Raw genomic sequence first — 24,196 nt, forward strand, 5'->3', positions numbered from 1 at the left:
GTCTGGACTTATTTTACTAAGGCCTTTTTGGGGGTCATCTATGTGCTACCGATATATTGACGCCATAAGGTCATGATGAGAAATGATTTTAACAACCTATTTCTCATCATTATTTTAACAATCATTGCGTTCTTGAGTTAAAATTCCAGTTTAAAAAACAGAACCTGCTGGATAATAATTAGTTGTCTTTATCAAACTTACCTTGACGTGCGGTAAAATGCTTCCTATAAAGTACTTCTTTTAAATTATCGCCATAAGGCAAGCAGATTGTTAGATCCGCCTATGTTTCCACATGATTTTGTTTGTTTCTTTTTGTTTCAAGAAATTGTAATTACGTCATCGTATTTCTGATTTGAGATAGATAAGCACCTTGTTAAAATTAGAGTTATTTATACATGTTCATGGAGAGCATAATTCAATATTATTTATTTTTTTAAAAAAAGCTTTATTTAGTCTGATCCTGTGTTGCTGAAAATACCTTAAAAATTCAAAGATAAGTTTATTAAAGTTTGCCCAGCAGAAAGTGAAGCAGTTTCAAATATTATCAAAATATTCGCCAAATATATTTCTTGTTGACCCAAATGTGTTTCATTCGATGTCAAACTTTACATAGTACCGACACCAAATATTTTATTTAGCTCAAATTTATGTAAAAAGACGCTGTTCCAGATATGAGTATGAACAGACAGAAGGTAAACAACTTACAAATCAAAGCCGCATCTCACAAAATAAATTGTTTATTTTGTTTTAATTAAGTTTCTTAATTTTTTTTGCAAGTTCTTGTACAGTTAATTATAAACTGGTTGCTTTAGAATTATATATTAAGATTACAAATGTTACAGGGACTCGACGAAAACAAAAGTTTAAGTGGCTGTTATATTAATACAACTGTAAACACGGTTTATTTATATACAAATTGAAATTAAAATAATTAAAAGTTAAATTAAAATATTAATATTTCTCTAAACCAAGAATACAGTTCTTTCTTCTAATTCTTTATTACTACCGGCTAGTAAATAGGCTTCTACCACTCGTTGCACACACCACTTTGAAATGTCATCACTTCGTCCTTATTTTGTCGTCACTTAGCGCGAAATGTCATCTGGCATTGACAGAACTATGCAGACTTCTTTCTCTGGAAGAAATGAACCGTTTTTTTTCATTATTTTACGATTCAAGTCTCGACTGGCACACCAACTAAATTTACTTCGACGTAATATTTTTCTACCATTGAAATGGAATTTCACTAAGTGCGGCGTCTAATTTCGTTTCTGATGTTCTTTTCGCTAGTTTGGTTCTTTTCGTCTTTTTGTCGTGTGGATATCTCACTAAAGCAAAGGAGATACTTAGTATTACTATCAATATTAAAGAAAAGGATTTTTATTATCGTTGTTTATGGAAACGAGTGAGAAACGTTTCGTGCAAAAAAGTTGGGAAAAATGACCAAATTTTAAAATATTTAGAGAAAATGTAAAATAGTGCTTGACTTCAACTCGTATGAGGTTTATTACAATCTTTTTTGTATTTGTCTTAAAGATTTTCATTATCCGTTTTAGAAATACATCATTCAGATCTATACGTTGAAATGTCTAACAGTATAGGAAAAAAATTTATTTCCAGATATTTTTGGTAAATACGTGTAGATGGCAACACTGTTTTAACTTGTTTTAACTTGTTTTAAGGCTAATGAATGTTTGCCATTCCAGGCTAATTTTTCTTGTTTTTGTGATTGCATAACAGGTTAACAAATTAGAGAGGGCAACAAAATATAAACTTTACTCCGACAAAGCATTCCACAATGTAAAGAAAATATCAAGATATCACATCTGTCATACCAAGACTAATTTCCATAGTTCAAAAATACAGTCACTTACATCTTCTGCTTCGTTTGTATAACGTTTTCTTTTTTCGTATCGATTTCGATCTATCTATAGCTTCTTCAGCGTTGATAATATCATTCGCTGTATTGTAAGCGTCGCTAACGTCCTTCTGTAGAATACTTTCAGCCGTGTTGACATAATCTCCTTGATCTAAACAAAAATAAAATAAGGAGTGATAATCTACCTCGATTGGCCTCTCTAACTGATGTTAGATTGTATGTTGCGACGCTGAAACATCTGCGCGTTAAAAGTATCTAAAAGTTTGCCGATGTGAATCAGGCCGGCATTGGTTTACGGCTAATGTAACTCAGGCCTGCATTTAATGTATCAATACACAAATGAAAGGAGTTTCATTATTTTTTGTGCCTTCCTTGGGTATACGTTTAACTCATCCGAAGAAAATGCTGCTGTGCCAAAAACAACTTTTTTACTAAATCAAACAACAGTCCATTACGTATCCCTATCGTAGCCTTCAGGTCTAGCTGTGAATAAAGTATTAGGCATATAACCTTAATCACAGGACCTGCTTTATTATTTCTCATCGGAACTCGCTTTCCGTTAAGCTAACGTGAAGAGGCCACGGAACAAGGATGACTCAAAAGTCATAATAAAATCACTAAGAATGATATAAAAATTATTTTTTAGTCGACCTGCGCATACAACTTCGTGTTCGAAGACTTTTATCTCTTCCAGCGCAGGATGTCAGATATAAAGAAAAGCCAACATACTCAGTGATCAAGGTTGCTGTACATTGTCTAAATAACGAGCTTACCGTATATATTACTGTTATCTGCGTAGACATTGTCTTTAAATGATGGCACGCTTGCTTTATCCTTATTGTCAAAGTAATATGAAACCTCGCGATTTGAAAGTCGTGTTTCGGCCCCTGGTAGCGTCGAATATCCAGGGTTCATTGATAGGGCTGTGACGGCCTCAGTAGTGTCTGGTAGGGGTTGTACTTTTGGTTTTTTAACTGTAGTCTAAATTTAAAAATCATACATATCTTGATATAATAATATTATATTTTTGGTAGTAAAAGCAAAAGCTAAAAAGCGCATTTGTAAAAATTTGCAGACCGTTGATACTTGTCACTCACCTTTTCTATGCATCCCTTCTTTACATTCAATTTTATCTTTTTCCCATTTTTCAACACTCGGTATCTTTTACAAGAATCTACACTACTTTTGTCTGTTCCAGCATGCTCGGCCGCTATTGGACTACTATTTCGGTTGGTCGTAGCAGTGTTACCAAGCATTTCCGACACATCGGATAAACCCTCCACTGATTTTAGATTACTTTTTTGTTTTGGCTTAGTTTCTGTTTTTTCTGTATCATCTGGGAATTCCTCCTGTGTGTCCACCATATAATTCTTGCGAGGCTCGCCATTATGTAGTCCTGGACCATTTTTGATACCACCATCACTATCTTTGACCAGATTTTTTTCTGGTCCTTTAAATTGCTTACTAGATTTTAGTTTATTGTTTGCATCCAACGTGGAGTTTCTTGATTTATCAATTTTTACAGGTTTGGGACGTTCTGAGTTTTCTTCCTCTTTTGGATAACTGTCAAATTTTCCATTATCAAATTTAGTTGAATCGGTTGACGATGTTGTTACGTTTGAGTCTTCTAATTCTTTTTCAGATTGCTTCTTTTTTTCTGAATTTTCCTCAGCACTTTCCTTCGATGAATCTTCATGCTCTTTTGAATTTGACTTTGCCATGTCCTTTGCATATTTAGAGATTTCAGCGGTTAGTTTTTTTAATTTAGCAGTTTTGGTTTTGTCTGATTTTTCCTTTTCTTCCTTCATTGTCGCATACTTGTCGGTCTCCACAGAGTCTTTAGACTCTTCAGAATCCTTTAATTTGTCAGAACTTTGTCCATGCTCCAGCTCTTTCTCCCCAGAACTTTCTGCTTTTTCTTCTTCTTCCTTGATTGTACCATATTCTCTAGATTCTTCAGGTTCCTTTTCTCTCTCAGATGATTTTCCGTTTTTATTAGCATATTTGGTAGCCTTCTTATTCTTCAACTCCTGAGTATCTGCAAAGTCGCCATCTTGACCTTGTACAAAATGTTCCATCTTTTCTAAAGCAACATTGTTATGTGAATCGTCTGAACTGCTTTCTCCCAATTGGTGGTTCTCTCTAGTTTCACCTATTGCTGTTTCAGAATCCTTGTTTTCTTCTTTAATCGTTATAAAGGAGTTTGTGGAACTTTTGGACGTATCTGAGTCTTTACGTTCTTGTTTAACAGTCGTTTCAGCTGCAGCATTATTTTCTAATTTTTCATTTGTCCCTTTTAATGCAGCGTCAGGAGAAATTTTAAGTTCTTTCAGTTTCTTTGACAGCTCTTCCGCGAGCAACTCTTTTAATTTAGCCTGTATATCAGGCGTTAGGGGAGCAGGTGTCTTTCTCTCGTTCTTTTCCTCGCTTTCTGTTTCATTATCAGGTTTCATTGGCTTCTCATGAGCTTCGTGATGATTTTCTTCGTGTGTTTCATGTTCTTCGTGTGGTGGGTGATGTATTTCTGGTTCTGGCATATGATGTTCAGGTTCATGTGCTAGTTCATGACCGTCCTCATGATGTGGTTCAATTGGTGTGTTTGACTGTATAACGTATGGGTGTGGAATGTTTAGGATTGGTATGTGGTGGTTGTCGTGATGATTTTCTTCGTTATGATTGTTCATATAGCCAGAGTGATGGCTTCCCCCCAGCCCATCATATCCATCTATATTATGAACAGATACGGGAGAGTCATGCATGTTGTTCACCATTGGGAGAGTTGTAACAGCAATGACGGAGCCGTGTTCGTTATTATTTACGGCAACCGGATGAACTTCCACGACATGGTCGTCAGAATGAACCTCTGATGTCATTGGGCGATGGTAGCTTACATGATCTTCTACAGGTGTGTGAATAGAGGGTCCAAGCATGTGGTCCATACCATTAGGTGGATGATGCGGTGCGATGCCAGGATGTGTTGGTAAATACAATTGTGCTCCGGAATGACCATCCAATTCCGGTGAATGTGGACGATATATTTGATTAGGCATCATCGGTCTCGGATTTATTTGACCGGTGTTTATGACACGACCAACAAAAGGCTGGTTAGGACTATGATGTTCCATTAAGTGTTCCGGTGGATGTTCCATTGAGTGTTCCGGTGGATGTTCCATTGAGTGTTCCGGTGGATGTTCCATTGAGTGTTCCGGAGCATGTTCCGGTGAATGTTCCGGTGATACTTCTGGATGATGATCTGTAGTATTATGTACAGATTCAGTATGATCTTCATGCTCTTTTACTTTTTCATCTTCTGTTGTATTCTTTGGCATTTTTATATTTACCTTTTGTCTGTCCTCCCCATTATAGCTTGCACCTTTGCTACCCTCTTCTTCACCATTTTGAAGTTTGACCCCATCTTGGTGCTTACCAAGTATTTTCACTTCTTTTGGCTCTTCTACTGTTTTATTTCCGGACCCTTCCGAGTCCGAATCAGACAAACCGGCTTCAAAAGATCGATCAGTTGGGGAACTATTGCTTTCAAGAATTTCATATGTTTGGACAGTTTCAGTTTTATTTTGATCTCCTTCGGCAGCAACAGGAATGGATACGATGCTTTCTGATGTTTTTGTGCTTGCAGATTCAGTCCCCATTGATTTTAACTCGATTGCAGGTGTAGCAAAGTTATGAATTTTTGCTGTTGGTTGTGTGCTACTGAGATCTGTCCCACTCTTCGAATAAACTTTGTTGTAGTTAGAGCTTTCGTGTTTGCTAAGCGAATCTTCAGTAGGGCTGGCTGGCTCATTTTCTGCCTCTGCTTCTAATGGAACCTTCACAAAATTATTAGAAATATCCGAATGGAATTTTGTTATTCCTTTGTTTTTAAGTGCTTGCTTTTCGGGCGCGTTTTGTTCGTTCAACTGCGTCTTATTTGAGTGTTGTCTTGCGTCAGCATTGATAGCTTCGTCGGATAGTATTTCTTTAACATGCGCTGTTAGCGTTTGACCTGATCCACCAAAAGTTATGTATTCATTGTCAGATCCTACAAAATATAATTATGAACGTATTTTAAACTCATACGCAGATTCCTATAGTTCGTAAACACTAATTTTAGGGTTTGCTCTGTCCGAATAGACCAATGAAAGTTTATTTTAGCAGAAATAAAATCCTCAATTGATAAGGGAAGAAAAGAAAACATAGTTTTAATCATTTTAAATTTAGCTAGAGACCTTAATGATACCATGTTTTAAATGAGCTACCCGAATTATCGACTTGTTTTGGTAAGCTAATAAACACAAAACAGAAAAAGAAAATTTAAGAAAATCATCAAGTTAGTCCTACCAAGAATTGCAAAGATTGCGCTCGTTCCATCTCCAGCAATTCGTTGATTAACTTGAGTCCATGGTAGAACATCGATACCTTTATATCCAACGAAAGCTAGAGAAGCACCGGCGGATTTTATGAAACTTCCTCGAGAGCCTAAATCAGCCTAAAATCAAAGAAAAAGACTTCACATTAACTGTCCTTAAATCATTCCCATGTTTTAATTATCCGAGATTATAACGTCTGCATGGAAAAATTTGATATTGTTGTGATGTATCTTATTAGTTTGGTGATAATTTTTAGCAGGATTGCCTAAGAGTTGCTTTAAATTGCCGTCTTTAAAAATCAAAGCCTATTAAGAAATCTGTAACTTAAGAACATTGTGGCAGTAGTATTATTTGGTAATAAGTGAGCAGCAATTTTTAGTAGTAACGATATATTTCGACTATTAAAGTCATCATCAGGTAAAAATCTTAAATAACAGTAAATTCAGTTAATACAGATTAAAATAAAATTATCTACAACATACCTTACGTATTTAAAAATCAATCTATTTTCTTGTAAGCTGCATATTTATTAATTTTCTTGCCCTATGTAATATTTCTTTTCATCGTTGCAAGAGACATTTTTTGCTATACTTTCGCGTTAAATAAGTAGTCCAGCTGCGTCAAAAATCCATACTTTCAAAAAAGTCTACCATCACTGGGAATATTTCTTATGAATTTTTTTGGGTTTTTTACCCACATTTTAAGGAGAAGGTTTACTATTTTGCTCCTAAACTTGCTATAAAACACTCGTAGTGTGGCTCCCAAGAGGGTAAACAATTTTCTTCATACCTGATTTCTCAAAAGAACTTAGGTTCCAATGTAGTGCATAGTACTACCTGTTTGGTATTATCAGGTATTAACGCAGAAGTATATGAGCATTATATCTATTTTAAGAAAAAAGGAGACGAATAAGCGAGTAACGTAAATATGGTCCTACCAGCATATTCCATGCTCCATCTGTCATGGCAGAAGTAGCATCTCCTTGCGCCACAATCAATATCACACATGGAGCTTTTAAACCTGATAAGAACTTTAACATCTTTGCAGCTTCCATAGGATCCTTTCCGGTTCCGTAGGTTTTGGAGAAAAGAAACTCGTAACCTAGATTAATAAAAAGAGTTCAGTCCGTTGAAAGAAATGACTCCCACCGAAATTTGTTGCATGGACCAAAACTTGGTAAGTATGTTTTGAAGAAAATAAAGAAAACAATTAGGAAAAACAAAGAGGACTAAGAAAAAGTGATTTTTTGTTTAAAATGTTGATATAAAGTTTTACTCTGGTTAAGGGAAAATTATAGCGAGTAAACAAAAATGGTAAAACTATGAACCGGTTCCAAAAGTTCAAAATAAAGTATTACTCTGATAAGGAAAATTAGACGTTGAAAGAGGCAGGCAAGGATAATTTGTTAACTAGAATTCGACTGTTCCATATCTTGACATAGCTTAAACCCTTACTTTAGCGAAGTAGTAGTGCATTAAAACAAAACGTTACCTCTCACATAGGAAGAAATCTATCAGAAACAAATTTCTTACCAGGGTATCCTAGAACGACAATATTCATTCCTTCCATACCACCACCTATTAGCATACCATCGAATTTGATTTTGCCAACAGCACGTGAGCAATCTTTTCCTTTACAACCAGTGGAATAGATTTCTACAGCGTGATCTAGCAGTAAGAAAGTTTCATTAGTTGTATTTCAATACTTGATATTTGTGCGTGCGTAAAAAACAATAATTTTTGCATTTTACAATGAGGTTACCTTAGAGCTAGTGAACAAGATGGAGGCTGAGAGGTGAGAGGTGTACTTAACATCTCAAGTTTCGTTAAAGCAGTACTAATGGTATCAATTAACAGTAATGAAAAATAGAATTTTATATTGCTGGATTAACATACAATTTCTACTCAAAAATGTATGAAATCCCTCTTGTTAAGGCATTGCATTGGTCGTCATTTTGGAATCACTAAATTTTAATTTTTTTTTCATATCGGCTCGTCATTGGATAGGCTAGAAATCAGCTCCTAGATATGCGAGCTGGCTGCTAGAATGTTAAAGTTTGAGACACTATGATAGGATGGAAGCCACTTACTTCCTCCTCTTAGGAACAACTTATCATATAAATCCATCAACTTATTCTTCATGTCTTTTAACAAGTTTCCTTCGCACGCATTATCTGTACAAGATTCAGCAGGAGGACGCCTAGATTGCATAACTGGGTTTTGATTTCCGATTCCATTTAATGAAAGCTTTAATTCCTGTACTTTTTGGTTGGTACTTTTGAGTGGCACAACTGAAGGAGTTCCTCCTTCTGACGGAAGGATTGGTGACGAGCTCGGTGAGATAGGGGTATTTGTTTCTGACGGAGCACCCACTGGTTTGGTGGTTGATGACATGGGAGTTTGAGGAGAGACAGGAAGAGAGGATATTGGTTTAACGATAGGTGCGTTCTCCGAGTGACCTGGGTAGTTGTTTTGTATATTTTCATTTGGATGGGGTACAACTTTTGCTTCAGGTGGAATAGGCTTCTCTGGAGTGTATGGTTTTACTTGATGCATCGGTGCACTTGCTGCGTTAGTGCTGGCGCTTCCAATAAATGGCCCTTTCGCTGGAGAAAGGGTAGTTTCTGCCGTTAAGGGTGCAGCAATATCAGAAGCTAATGGTTTCCTGATTCTTTCCTCTGCAGGTGTTTGCGGTTTTTGGGCGGAAGCGAATGGTTTAACTAAAGTTTGACCAGCTACAATGTTTCCTTGTCCTTCTGTTGTTATTTCGTGTTGAGAAAAATCCTTGTGTTGCTGTTGCATCGACTGAATTTGCGAAATTGACGGAGCGACTTGTTGCGTGAATGCTGGCTGTTTTTGTGCTTTAACAAAAGGCTTCTTGTGTGGCCTTTGTTTTTCAAAATTTGGTATGATTGGTTTCGTAGCAAGAACTGATTCTTCACTAGATGATGTGGGTTTTTCTGCCGATTCTAAATAATAGTATCAATACTTAAAATTTGAAATATAAAATAAATATTTTTTCAAGCCCTCGAATCCAGAGATTATCTATGGTCAAGCAAGGAAATATCTTATTGCATTTTAATAAACTATTAGCAAGACCATGGAGGTCCACGGCAATTCACACGTCAGGAAAGTTACGGGAATTCGCCCACCGCCACTCGCAGCTTCTATAACCCGTTCTATATATATCGCATTGCACCGCTATAAAATCGCGCCCAGACAGCCATCGTTTCCGTGGTACCATCTTGCGAAAAGACAAACAAGAGATATACCTTCTTGGCTTGGTTCCGTTGGTTTCATCTTCACATCGTCGGTAGATGGTTCTAAAATTTGCGAAATATCGTATAAAGTGGAAAACCATTCAACACCTTTAGAGTGCATTAAAACCATTTGATTTTTTGCGCTCCTTTTTGTAAATCGTCATAGTATTTCTGGAATAACTAGCTATAGTAAATTTTGAGCAGAATATTCCTCCCAATAAACACATCTGTTAAGTTATTACTCCTCAAATAGTTATTCCTTAAATAATTACCCCTCAAATAGTTCTAAACATCAACGCGTCGCGTAGTTAAACAAATAGTTAATATATTTCAAATTACTGTAATGCCAGTTCACATTGCATTGTTTTTCATATAAAAAACACAAATTTCGAAACCAAAACTTTCTACGTCTATGATATTTTCGCAGGACTAGTACGGAGTCATCCCGTCAGAATATCATGCAAGGCTGGTGACGAGGTTGTGTGACCACTCCTTTATAGAATTTAAATTTGCAACGTTCGAGTTGTAGAGAGGAAATACTCGAAGAGACTAAAAAACGTTCGAGCTAAGAAGAGATTCGAGGTATATGGGTTTAAGCAATAGAGAGTTTTTATGAGAGTTTATTAGGAAATTCCCAACCTGCCAGCGAAATTGCTCGAGTTAAGGAGAGAGATTCGAGTTATAGGGGATCAAGCACTAAAAGTTACAGAAAATAGTCCCTGTGAACAAGGATTGCCAATTTGGTAAAACCATTTTATGAAATAATAAAAAACGCTTTTTACCTGGAACTGCGTCTGTCGTGATTCCGCCTTTAACTTTAATCTTATACTGTTTTGGCTCTGACTCCATATTGCTTTTATACTTGCGAACTTTTTCTTCTAGTTCCAAAATATCACTTTTGGTCAACGTTTCATTCTCACGCGACACCTCGTGCTCGTTACGACCATGCAAATCTTCACCAATTTGAAGTTTAGGACGGCTATAAAGAAGCTGTTCGGCGTTAATACTCGCACCGTGTTTGGAACTTTCTTCCGCATCTAAATGACTCGTGGGAGATATTTTTTTAGAATAGTTTGAATTTTTAGAATTCTTCACATTCTGCGTATTAGACGTGGATTTATTTCGCATGCTGTTTGGTTTGGCGTTTGCAGCTAGGTGAGAGTTCTCCACATGATGTTCTTTGTATTTCTCGATCGCTTTATCACGTATAGCTTTTATACGTTTGTTCAGTAACTCCTTTTCAGCTCCTTGTTGTTGCATGTACTTCTTGATCAACTCTTCTCTTTCCCTCACGTAATTCGGAAACGGTTCGTTATTTTCCTTTGATTTTATGATGTTTCTTTCGGGAACCTTATCAGCAGCGTGGTGAAAATTTTCAGTGATTTCGTCGTTGCTCTCTCCTCCTTCGAGTAGTTTTTTGTACATGTTTGATGCGTAGTCCTTATTTGATTTCATGTACTCCATCGCGTTAAAGCGTTTATATGAAAGGGTATTTAAAAAGTTCGATGCTAGCTTTTCCAATTCAGGATTTGGCGAGGAAGGTAAGATTCGTTTAGTGCTATCAATCTTAGATGGCTTTTCTACTATCTCTTTTGTTCTGTCTGTCCTTTTAATAAAATCGCGTGTTGGCTTACTGATTGGCTTATTCGCATAAAAGTCAGCTATATCGCTCGAATGTTTTGCCTTATTTGGTATAATTGGTGGCGTGTTAACGAAAGTCTTGTAGATCTCATTGGTTGGTGAGTATTTGCTACTTTCTATCTTTCCCAACGCACTTTTTTCTGAGTACAAATTACTTTCCGTCGTTTCTTTACCATGTGCGGGAAAATGTACCGCGGATTTCAAGCTGACTACCGGTGCATGTTCCGGTACATTTTCTAGTGTATTTTCTGACGTACTTTCCGGTGAATTTTCCAGCGTATTTTCCGGTGCAGTTGGATAGAAAGCAACCATTTTTGCATTTTTTATCAAATCCGACGTTGGAATCGATTCAGGTTTATTTTCTACTATCATAAATTTTGGTCCCCAACGTTTATAAATGTTTTTTGGTGCCAACAATGGTTTACTAAGCGGCAGATGTGGATCCCATCTTTTATTAATTACTGCTTTCTGCATCCACGCTTTTCCAGGTGGTAGAACAGACTTCCAACGTTTATCTACTACCTTTGGTGCCACCCAAGGCCTCGGTAATTGAGGATGGGGCATCCAACGTTTTATGTTATTTGCTTTTAATTGCGCAAGATTGGGCTTTTTAGCAAGATTGGGCTTTTTAGCAATTGTTCTTTTAAGTTCTTTACTTGTACGTCTGTTCTGTGGCCATGTGCTTTTCACTGCATTTGGTGGTGGAAAAAAACCATACCAAGAAGGACTGGACCTGTAGAGTGTGTTCACATCACCTTTGTCTGGAATATATTGACCTAGAGTAAAGAAAGACAGTGTGTGATGATTAAGCTGACAAATCTATCTAGTCACAGCAACGTGGAAATTGACACTTCTAGTGTCAGTTATTGTTACTATCCCGCGAAGCACTTGAACGTAATTTGATGAAATGAATTTAGAGGATTTCACAGGAGTTCGAATTCATAATAAAATACTATAAACGTTTTCAATTTGGTAAGAACTATCTAACTTGAGATAGATGGCAGTCTGTATTCTTTAAAAGAATAGTAAAAAGTATAAAGAGGGATTCACAAAGAAAAGAATACACTTGTGTTGTGAAAAAGCATAGACCTAAAGTTATTCCCATAAATCCAGTGCTCTATATTTTTCATTACATATAACTCCTTGGTGCAATACTACGCTGCATATCATGGTAAGAAAAACAACGAAATGTAAGATAAAAGGTAAAACTTATGTCGTTGCAAAATGGCAAGATAAATATAATATCATTCTAGAGAGTTGTCAGCCTTCCAATGCAGTATATTTCTTTCTTGTGCCAATAATGTCTGATATGTGTAAACAGATAAACCTACCTATTGCAAAGCTCGCATAATATAATATGCATACCACATTGACAGCTGATAAAACCATGTTTTCACCTTAAATTGACATTATTTTAATGAAAAATCTTACTCATAAGTGATCATAGCCAAAGTCCATCTCTGCAAAGAAACAGATATGTGAATTTTTTTATAATATTTAGTTACTTGTATATTTTAAGTCTATATTTATTTCTATTTGTTTTGTTGTTTAAACTTTATATATATCTATAAACCATAACAACATTGTCGACAATGTTGTGCAGAAATCATACCGAAATTGATTGTACAGTGTATGCTGTGAAATATTCACTGGTTTTTCAACATCAACCTAGCTCTGCTCACAATTAAAACATTATCTGCATAATTAAACAGAAAGTTCGACCAAAACGAATTTTTTACGCATAACTTGGCGACTTTAAATGACTTTCAACACTTCAAGGCTATAAATAAATTAACATCCTCTCTGGCACCACAAGGCTGAGGATGGGCGTTTTTTGTAGCTTTTTCAGCTACAAATATTCTTATTTATTATTGCTTAGTTCCTTTCAAAATAACCAAATACATGGTCGGTAAAGACTAAGAACAGAACGAAATATTACACAGTGTTAAAGTTATTTTGTTGACAAAGCGTATATGTGTATTAATAATCAAACGGAGAAAACGTTGGTCAAAAATAATCGTTTTTTGATAATTCTAAGCCCATGTTGTTTTACGCATAATTTGGCGAATTTTGATGACTTTCGAACATTGTAAGAACATAATATCAGTTAAGGCTGAGGCTGGACGTTTTTTGGTATATTTTTTAACCTCTTGTTGGTGTTCTCATTTATGTTCCTATTTATGTTATGTTATGTAGAATGTTCTTATTTCTTATTACAGTGTTGCTTTAAGAATAACCAAATATATGGTCGATGAAGATTAAAAATTGAACGAAATATCGCATTATTTTTTAAGGCTGAGCACATTCTTAAAGTTTTTTTTGGCAATCTTACAGTTTTAACATTTTTATAAACTATGTTTTAACAATAAGCCCCAACATTGGATATATTATTATATCACGGAAGTACAATATCATGATATTGTGGTATTGTGGCAATGGAACACCTGCCTTGTGTCTGACTATGTATCATAATATCTGGTGCAAATAAATGCCGTCTATACAAGACAATGAAAATTACACCTTTTCTAGTATAGTATTATCATTTATGGCATCTGTTTTTGATGGCTTTTAATAATTCAAAATATTGTTAATACATCCTCTTTATCACTAAAAAAGTGTTATATAAGAATTATATATGAAGATACTAAAAAAAAATTTAAGTAAAATGTTATTATATCGATTCACTTACTACTCTAAAACAAACGCTAGTTGCATTTTGTGATTTTGTCAGCATCTTGTGCACGGCAAGTAAAAAAAGTTGTTACAAGCTCGTGAGCTTGTATTAAAACGCAAATGTGTCTCTGAGCACCGACACGGGAGTCGTCGTGTGTTCGAATCTCATCTTGGTAACTATTTTTACTTTTTTTTTCTTTTTACTATCTCGCCTGCGAGGATGTGTTTCCAACTCGTAACTAACTAACCAAATGGTCAATTGCAACGTCACAAATTTAAACTTCATATCTAAACTCTCTAAGTACTTAAAAGTCATCGGCCAAATTTGGTATTTATTTTCGACAAAATTTGGCACAGTTAACAAAAAAATTATGCTGAACATAATAGTGACATCATAATTTTGATTTTTGTCACCTAATTGTTATTTTAGGCCAAAATTGCACCAAAAATTAAAATTACTTTATTTTCGACAAAATTTGGCAAAGTTAACAAAAAAAGTATGCTGAACATGATAGTGACATCAAAATGTTAATTTTTTGTCAACTAAATGCCGTTTAAGACCATAAACGTTCCATCGCGCGACTTTCAACCATGAATGATAGGCTGTATTTTTTCTTTTTTCTAGTAATATGGTTTTTTAACTAAAGCTATTTCCTTTTTCGAACAATTAAGATCGTATATTATTTTTCTTTATTTTGCTTTTTCTCACTAAGTGACTTTCTTATACCCCGTTGTTTTTTTGTTGTTGTTGTTTTGTTTTTTTTTTGTTTTTTTTTTTTGGGGGGGGGGGGGGATTTCAAAAATTTTAGGTGGAGCTTGTGGTCTTTCTTCTTCCTGTCAGTCAGTTTACTCCAGACTGACCTAACGAAAATTGAAATTTCGAGGAATTTTCTATCAATATTATTGCCTATCCGAATAGCAAAAGATGTCGTGTCTAACTTCGTAACAGAAATCACAATTTCATAGACAGCTTTTTATAAACTTTGTTGGCGAGGTTGTTTGCGTATATCATACGTCTTGTTTAGCTTTGAAAGGTTTTCATGAAATCTGGTTGTTAAGGTCTTCGTGACGTTGCATTGTAAGAGTTTGGAAGTTTGTTAAGATTTATTTTGTAGTTTTAGGTTTTTGTTTAGAAGAAAAGCTTAAAAAGTTTAAAACAAAACAAAACAAAATTGCAGTTAAGATGGAATGAATAACGCGCATTGGATGCATTTAATGTTCAAAGCTTCCAATGTTAATCCTCTTTAAAAGTTTCGATTAAATTTTAACACAATAAATCAGTAGTCAGCTGATCGCGTGCAAAAGTTTGCCGTGTATTTCCAATCTCGCATGTAACCAGTCTTCCATATTTTCTTATCGTTTTGAAGCGTAGGCATATAAAGAATGTCGCTCAGGTGTCACTAAAAATCGCTGTTCCGGCCCTGGGCCTCCTTGTGACTCCCATAGCCTGAGCATACGCAAATCTCACTTTATTTGGGTTGGATTTTTTAATAATTTGTAACTCGTTGACAAAACACTCAAAAATTCTCTGTGAGAAAACTCCCCGAATATTGTGGCAATCTTCGGAGTCAGCAGATGTAGTCCTAAGCAAGATTAAAAACTTGTCAAGAAATGCAAATAAATACTCACTCCTATAAAAGAAGAAGCATATAAGGATTTTAAATTTAACTGTGATAAAATTATTTGCCCTGTCCGTCACCTTCATATTCTACAACCAAAATAATATGACCGAATTACTGACAAAATCTCCAATTAATACACCATATGCTACTACAACTGGGCTCCAAGTGTTATCGAGACTGCAAATATACAGGGCTCATTTTTAATCCATCCTGCGTTATATTTAAAAATGGTAATAATCCACTAATACTAGCTAGGTAATAAATTGCACTTCTAACGGTCTGGCGAGACAATTTTTCACTGCTGCCTTAATTGCATATCAATGTTAAATCAGTCAACTAATTACATTCACGTCCCCAGGTCGATGATGTATTAATTGTTCTTCTTTGGTTGTTGTGTGGTTATGTATCTGGGAAATGTACTTTTTTAAAAAACAAACTGTTACCTCAACTTAATACGTTCTGACTTCATATTGTTGGGTACTTAGTTGTAAAAACTTAGGGATAACCTCGTCCCCAAAACCTCTTGTTTCTTTTCTGGCATTGGCACAGCAATACGATGGGGACGAATTCGACTTAAAGTGTGTTCAAAAAAAACTTACCGACCATGTTTTCCCATGCCATGTTGTAACCGTGAAGTTAGATTGTTTGTAAAGGCTTGTCAAGAATTATGTAGGCGTCACCTTATTCTGCACCCCAGTTATAATCCAATCTTGTCCCCAAAGGTTTCCTTTTCGCTCTTTCATATAGTGGTTAACGTCGATTCCGGAAGCCACAAAAAGAGATGAGAATCAGTGAAATTTTCTTAAATTTTCGAAGCTCATGACCACAAGCAATTAAGAAAGCTGTTTTATGTAAGTAACACGCACTCCTAACTTGAAGTTATAAAAGCGGGAAAACTGATGTTAGTTATGCCTGCTACAAATGCTGTTAGCGAATGATGTATTTTAGCTTTGAAACGCGTAGAAACTTACTTTCGAGCTACAACCATTGATACAAGGATGAATAATCTGATGGTATTACATATTAACAAATCATACACTGATAATATGAAGTAGCAAACAAATTTATTAAAAAGAGAGAAAGTCGTTCCGGAATATTCGAATCCGTCCCATAGGTCATTATTATTATAAAAATCACTGAATGTTTTAAGGGGCTAGCAGCACATTTTAAAACGTTCAAATGCGATATAAATTCTCTAAAAAGTGCCAGCACCATTAAAATTTCTAGTGTTCTTATCACTTTTTATATTATTGAGGTCGCGTAATGTAAATATGTATTTTTTTCTACCTTTTGGTTTCTGAGGGACATTTTCATCTAAATTTTGATGCGGAATAAACTATGCAGCTTTTCTAAATTACTAAAATATCGAAACATTCATTGTAATTTTTAACATTGAACAATGAGATTGTTCACATTGAACCATGGGATTGTTGCAGGGCATTTTCCGTCAAGGGATGTAAAATTTAAAAAATTTCTCAATATATAAAGCGAAATTCATGTATGCAATTTTTCTATACAAGTCACCCATCTCCCTTACGTGGTTGGACTTACCCCGGGGCTATGGTAACCTTCACTTGTCCATATTGAATCGCCGTTTGAGGAATCAAACTCTGGTCCATGCCATATACTGGTCTTCCTCCTGTACACAAGTGCGAGAGTTAAAACCACTAAGCTACGGCGCAACAATAATCACTAAGCTACGGTGCTGTAAGAAATTTCGAGAAGTAGCCAAAACACGGCTGTTTCAAAATAATATGTGTGGAATTAAAGATTTAAAAAGAGTTTCGACAATTTTATTTTCCTGGGTGCGCGGCCCTGGGGTCTTTAGACAGGGGGCCGCAGAGCAGTTTTCCGCCTGTGATTTACCCACCTAATTAGCCTCGCAATAGAATTTGAAAGTACAGAGGCTAGCGCTTCCTCGCCTTATGTACAACTTTTTGTTTTGTTTTGTGGTCAGTGGTGGTGGTAGTTGCAGAAAATCGTAGCTGCCTTGCAAGGGTTTTCCTGTCTGGTTTAAAAGAAAAAGAAGTTGTGCCACAATCTGTTGTTTAAATATGAACTATGCTATAGCTGTTACTGAAAATACACCCTTTCTGCCTCTGTACTTAAAAAAAGCGATTGTGGGCAACTGTTTTATTTAGAAAGCAGCTGTTTTTATTTTTCCTTTTCTCTTTCTTCTTTTGCATTTTTAATTAGGGTCTCTACTGGCTAAAAGCCTGTACTTTCTACAGTGTATATAACAATTACCAACTCTGTAAAGGTATATATCTGTTCTTGTAATTGTGTTACAGCCTATTGGTAACTGGAGCATTTAATTAATTTTGCAGGGTTATTGGTTCAATGTCTGCGTAGGGTTGTCCAGTTGAGTCAGAATCCTAAAGGTTTCGGTAGCTGTAATAGAAGCATTACACTCTAGAGCCGGCTAGCTATGGTTCCTCCTCCTGCGCAAACAAGTGACAGGATGTAATATTCTCTCAAAATTAGGGAAGCTTAACACATATAATATAGATTGAATTCTTGTTGATTTAAAGGCTTTGAACAAGTCCTGCAAGCTGAGCTGAAACTATACAAAATTAATACTCAACTTACGTTCTTAAAAACTTTTTTTTCATGCTAAGAAAAAAAAAAAATAAGTTTTATTTTTATTTTCCATGTGCAAATACAAATAACTATTAAAGTGTTCACTAATATCGAATTAACTAGTGTACACAGTTATCAGGAATGCACTTTAATTCAGGGTGGAGCGTTTAAATTTCTGTTTGATTTCACCTTAGATCTCACTTTCGTGAGTTGTATATATCAGAATTTTAAGACTTTATTTCTTAAATGGAAAAAAGGAGACATAAACGTCCGGCATATTTTAAAATAACAAAAGCTCACTTAAAATAAACTTTTTCAGAAAATTATAATAGTGCACATACTAGATTAGATAAAAGTTAATGTTAAGGTTTTTTTATGAAAGAACCAAGCTAGTGGGTTTATCTGTTTATGATTTTAGCAACTTAATTCTAGATGGGACACCATATATTTACTTTGTAACTACATTGTGGGACAATCAAATATTTGAATGTAAAAATTACAGAATGTTAAACGGGCTTGAGTTTAACAGTTAACAATTGACAGTTTGAAATTTGTGAATATAATAAAACCAGTTATAGGAATGTGAGTAGGATCTTTGTTTTTAATTTTGAGTTTTTAATTGTACAGGACTGTCCTAAATTTTTTTGTGTTTTTATGCTTTTCACACATCGTAAGTTTTCATTGAAAATAACACTAATCCAATTTCCTTGGTTTGGAAAAATAATCCACAATCTCTGATATTCCTTTCTCTCTAGTAAAATGGGCTTGAAATGCTAATCTAGAGCAGGAATAATAAAGTAAATATTACCTCTATTTTTGTGCTTTTTAAAAATAAGAAGCTGTAGGCAGACATTTGTGAAGCTGTTATACATTTTGCAAGGCAACATCAAACTGTGCTGCTCTCAGTTCAGATAAACCCTACACGAGAGACTGTGCACTAGCAGTTTTTAACTTTTGACATTCCAGTGACCTAAACTAGACCAAAATTAATTTTTAATGTTTTTATCTCTGTTAGAAAATATAACTTGCCATAAAAAAAACTCTTTCTATAGTATATAGGTAGAAATGCTTTCGTTATGTTATATAACTCCTACAAATATTGACAAAGTCCAGACTTCATACGGCTTATCTGAAGTACACTAGATAATGTCAATTTATTTCAATTTAGGTTATGAAAAGTGACAGAGATATAGAAAATTTTACTTTTAATAAGAATCCAAAAAACATGTAAAAACAACAGCAGTTTTTGTACTCAAAAAATGAAATAGCAGAAACTGTGTATAAGTTAATTTTAGACCCAATGGGAAATCTGCTTTATGCAGACAAACATTCTGAGATGCATTGATTGATTATATATATATTTTTTAATTTTAAGTATATATATTACATAATACATAATAAATTCTATTTGTTGTAAGATATTGTTTTCTTTTATATTAACAACTTTGTGTTCGCACATGTTAAATTTTGTTCACACTTTTCAAAACTGAAATATAAGTTTAATAAAAGAGAGAAAAGAGAGGAATGAATCACAGGGAAAATATAGTATTGTAAAAACAATTTATTTTTTATTTTTATGAAACTTGTTTTACACATCAATTTGCAGAAAAGGTTTTGCTAAAAAAGAAGTGAAGCAAATGAGGCGAAGAGTAAATTAAAGAAAAAACAATGTGTATTTATTGTTTCTGTCTTCCTTAATCCACCTTTAATTTTATTTTCTTGTTAATCTTTATACATTTTATTATTACTTTTTTCCGTCATGGTTTTAAGATATTTCCAATTGTCGAAAATAGCATGTTGCTGTTCTTAATTTAGTGTGTTTGAGTTAACAAGCTATACAAATTGTGACATGCATGTCTCTTCTGTTTTCCTGCAGATCGAGTTTACCTATATAAGGCATAACATTTGCTTTCGGTGCATGTATACTTACGTAATACCTTGTTAATAAAACCAAATAAGTCAGGTATTTAAAACAAAAGAAAAAATATTTTTGCAATTTTGCTCTTGGCTCCTTTTTTCCACATCTGTTGTAATAAATATATACTTTGTTTAGAGGCATAAAAAACAACCTTAAAAAAAGCTGATTTAATAATTGTAATATTTGGGTTTCTTAAGTCAAGGGTTGATTGGATATCAGGATAATAAAAATTCCTGTCACAAATAAGGTACCAAACAGAATAAAAGTAATATCATTTGCTACAATGCATATTTTTTCTCTCCATATTTCATCATGATTTTTGACTTGTGCAGGGAAAGACAAAATACTGTATGTCCTGAATTAATGCCCTGTTATTATTTAAATATTGAAATTTTCTGAAGATGTTTATATTAAGATGGGCTGAACACCAATACTTAAATTTTGAATACTTATGTTTTTATACCTAAATTTTTTTCAAAAATAACACAACACAAAGAAATTTCCTGAAAGGGATATTTTTAGAGATTAGGTAGAATTTTTTATCAGAGCTGTCTTTGATAGAGAATGTGTGGTATGGCTAATGTTACAGATGAGGATAAAATTTTCATTAAAGTAGCAATTTTGTGACAAATGGACTAAGTAGATTATGTGATCTCTTCAAGTTTTATCTATATTTAAGTTTTAAGTTATAATGTCTATATAAAAACTCATTCTAATGTATAATTTTTTATCAGAATATATATAAATAAAATGGCTGATGAAAAAAGTGGCATCAAGCAACGATTACGATCAAGCACATCACATGATGAATCTGAAATAAAGGTAATAAGTTAAATATATTTAAAAGACATATTTTCCTTGTGTATATATTTTACTTGCATGATGAGCAAAAAATTAAGGTCCAACATGAAAAATTCTTTTTTACAGCCTGTATTGTTGTTACACTTTAGCCTGAAAATGAACCATCTACACCAAAATTAAAGAAGTCACAATCTGAAGATTTTGCCAAATTAATAGCAGACATGAATCCCAGGTATTGTTTGTTGTTGTAATCAAGAGTAGATTTCTAAGTGTCCTCTTGTCAACATTATGCAACTATATAATTTATCAAGCTGTTCTGTCACTACATAAATAGGACATTGTTTATTGATTGTAACTACTTAATAAACATCCCAGTTGCTAAGGGGCTTAAAATTTGGTTGAAATTTCAAATTATTTTTAAGAAAAGTTCAATAATATCTTAACTTTGTACCAGCGTATTTTGGTCATTTTAGAACAAAATACGCAGATGTAATTTTCTTTGAAAAGATAATCTAGATATTATCTGCCACATAAGTTGAATAATAACTGTGCAGCCATTGGCTAATGAATGCCACATGAAATTCTGAATTACATCCATGACATGTACAAACATTTTCAATTTGACACAAGCTTTGTGCAATCGCTTTTCCAAGTGTGTTTTTATTATTCTCAAATAAAATTTATATAACGATTTCTAAGCTTTGTATGGCTGTATTTTCAAATCATATACAATTTCAAATCATATACAGTAACTTCTTATCTGGGGATATATAATTTTTAAGCTTTGTGTTGTTGTTTTTTGTGATTTTTAAACAAAATACAATAATTTCTAAAGTGCATATAAGGCCTATTTTTGTCATTTCAAAAGAATTTTTAAAACAAAATACTGTTGCGATTTGAATTGAATTAACTTCATATTGCTTTGTGTTTGTCATTCTGAAACAATTTACAGCAACTTTTAAGATGTTATGGACAATAGAAACAAATCTGATAGATGTTATTTTTATTCATACAATTTTTGTCCCAAACAAGATGATTTTAACAAGTAGGATTGTCAATTTTTTGTTTTCAAAAACAAATTTAAAACAATTCAAGGCCAATTTAAGCTGTTTTGAGACAAAGGGTTTGAGAAGCCAAATTGGAAAGAAATTTTTAGGTGAGCCCTTAGCAACCGTTAGGCCTCCCATCACTCCCCTGGACACCCAACCTGTGTTTAGTAGCTTTTCTATTGGAATGTGACAAGTCTTCTCAGAAACACTCTTGTTAATTAACATGGGCACGCAGCATTTTCTAACACAAATGCCAGCATGTTAACAAAACAGGCAGGAAAGTAGCATTACAGTAGGTTTGAAATAAATTAGTGTGATTCACAGAATCTTTTTGTGTGTTTAGTTTACTACTGAACTCGATTCAAGGTAGGGTTTTTACAAGGTCAGTACTGTCAGTACTGGTAAAATAATTGGGAAACCAGATAAGGAATTTGGAGGGTCAAGACCCAAAATTTAGGGTTTGTTGCTTATAAATAATGTGTAGTCTTTATGTTCTAAAAATCTTTATAATTATTACATTTATTGCAAAGGTGGAAGAATTGGTGGATTCGTGGCATATTCACGTTTGTGTTACTAGCTGGCTTTGCTGTAGTTATTTATTTTGGACCAAAAGCCATGTTATTATTAGTAAGTTTTGTATTTTTTATTAATTTTTACTGTGAAAAGATTTGCCAATTAAAATAATCACCAAGTAATTTGGCCTATGTTCTTGAGTGTCTGTTATAAGAAGTTTCGTATCTGTCTTCAATTTTGTAGTATTTCATACCATAATTGAATTCCCTAAACCAAGTATTTTGAGTTTTAAATCAGTCTTTCCTAAAAGCAACCTATCTAGAGTATATTTTGATGTGTACAAGTAGGTTCAGCTCAAAGGGCATGTTTGTTGTTTGCTCTTTTTGTAACTGTTGAGTGGAGCATTGGAATTAAAGTTTTTAGTGAGTTTGCAATTAGATGAGAAAATTTCACTGCTTTTGCTAAAAACATCGTATAAACCTGTTTTTCTTACTTTAGATAGTTGCAATTCAAGTTAAATGTTACCATGAAATTATATCTGTGGGTCATCAAAACTACAAGAAGTACAACCTTCCAATGTTTCGCACACTTAGTTGGTGGGTGGAGTTCTAGATTTTTTTATATATAATGTGACAATTAATTTATATTTATTTCTCCTTCCAATAAGCCCCCAAACTTCCTTTCAATAATTCTCTCCCCTTCCTACTTTCCTGACAAGTATAAGCAACCTCCTTTAACCACCACCAGAACTGAGTGTAATGTTTGTTTTAAAGAGGAAAAACACATTCTATGGTAACATTCATCTACTTATGCATTAACTGTCCTTATTGAACTATTGCTGTAAATTACACATTTTAAAGAGAAGTTTATGGTTCAGCATATTTTTGTGTTGAATAAATTTGTTAATTCGGTGTAAGCATATATAGTATTTACAGTATATTTAGTCGGCAGCTCAACAGCATATTTCATGCCAATTTTCTGCACATCACAAAAAGATCCAAAAATAAAAAAGCTCTCAAACTTTTTTTCCTGTAGGTATTTTCTTGGCAGTACAAATTACTTCTTTTATGGTGAAATAACTGCTGAATACTTTGCAGAGTTTCTTCAGAGAGAGGTGAGTTTTGCGTTTGCACTATAGTGCTAGTGTATATTTTAGTGCTAAGGATGTTTCACGTAGGAAGTCTTTTACTATAATTAAAAGAAATTTACTAAAATTAAATAGGCAACAACACAATATTCAAACTATGGATGCTTTTATAAAGAAGTATTTTGCACCTTAACCAAAGCAAATGAACGATCTTTTCAAATGAAATGGAAAACCTGTGCTATATCAAAAAAAAGAAAAGAAATTCACAAATTTTGCATTTTTGTAAAAAAATAATGTCCAAACTCTTTTTTTCAAAAATTTTAAATAAAATTAATGAACTGCTGAAGAAGAACCTGGGTAAAGTTTAATGGTGACTTGCAAGAATAGATTGATTATCATTAGAGCTCTTTTTTCTTTCATTGATTTTGTAAACAAATATTTGTATATTGGCTGTAACCACATAAAAATTTTCGTGACAACTTATCTGGGTCAAAAAAATCCACAAGAATTCACCCACCTGCCCTCTTTGACTCACAGACATTTAGTTAAAATTGTAATATAGATTTTTTTTATTTTGGTTTCCAATATGTTGCTATATTTTATTTTTAGGAACTGTTTAAATTTTTGCTCAGAAATCACAGACTTATCTCCTTTGCATTATATACAATTGGTAAGAATGTCTTCTGTGTTATGTAAACATTTTAAAATTTGAAAAGAAAAAGAGTCGTAGAGCTTTTAAGGAGTAAAAGCAACGTCTGTTCCTTTTAGTCTAAGATTTTATAACACATAAAAACATCCTTGAGTTTC

At 34.0% G+C, this 24,196-nt stretch overlaps 2 protein-coding genes across 2 annotated transcripts in view; one reads left to right on the plus strand and one right to left on the minus strand.

Annotated features, from left to right (window-relative positions):
• Positions 1-24,196, plus strand: part of LOC130629156 (phosphatidate cytidylyltransferase 2-like) — a 48,754-nt gene that overhangs the window by 17,302 nt on the left and 7,256 nt on the right. Inside the window, exons 2-7 of the mRNA XM_057442275.1 lie at positions 20,672-20,761; positions 20,890-20,972; positions 22,320-22,416; positions 22,801-22,898; positions 23,338-23,416; positions 23,999-24,059. Coding sequence (XP_057298258.1) covers positions 20,690-20,761; positions 20,890-20,972; positions 22,320-22,416; positions 22,801-22,898; positions 23,338-23,416; positions 23,999-24,059 — 490 coding nt within the window. The 5' untranslated portion in view covers positions 20,672-20,689. The remainder of the gene's footprint in view (positions 1-20,671; positions 20,762-20,889; positions 20,973-22,319; positions 22,417-22,800; positions 22,899-23,337; positions 23,417-23,998; positions 24,060-24,196) is intronic.
• On the minus strand, positions 863-12,692 carry LOC130629152 (uncharacterized). Its single transcript, XM_057442268.1, has 11 exons — positions 12,478-12,692; positions 10,288-11,922; positions 9,518-9,568; positions 8,336-9,214; positions 7,779-7,913; positions 7,184-7,347; positions 6,218-6,365; positions 2,977-5,918; positions 2,653-2,860; positions 1,875-2,030; positions 863-1,328 (listed from the first exon to the last, which is right to left on the minus strand). Exons 1-11 carry the CDS (start codon positions 12,533-12,535, stop codon positions 1,225-1,227), a joined length of 6,480 nt encoding a protein of 2,159 aa, XP_057298251.1. The 5' UTR covers positions 12,536-12,692; the 3' UTR covers positions 863-1,224.

This window comes from Hydractinia symbiolongicarpus, chromosome 15 (assembly GCF_029227915.1).
Source record: "Hydractinia symbiolongicarpus strain clone_291-10 chromosome 15, HSymV2.1, whole genome shotgun sequence".
Lineage (NCBI taxonomy): Eukaryota > Metazoa > Cnidaria > Hydrozoa > Anthoathecata > Hydractiniidae > Hydractinia > Hydractinia symbiolongicarpus.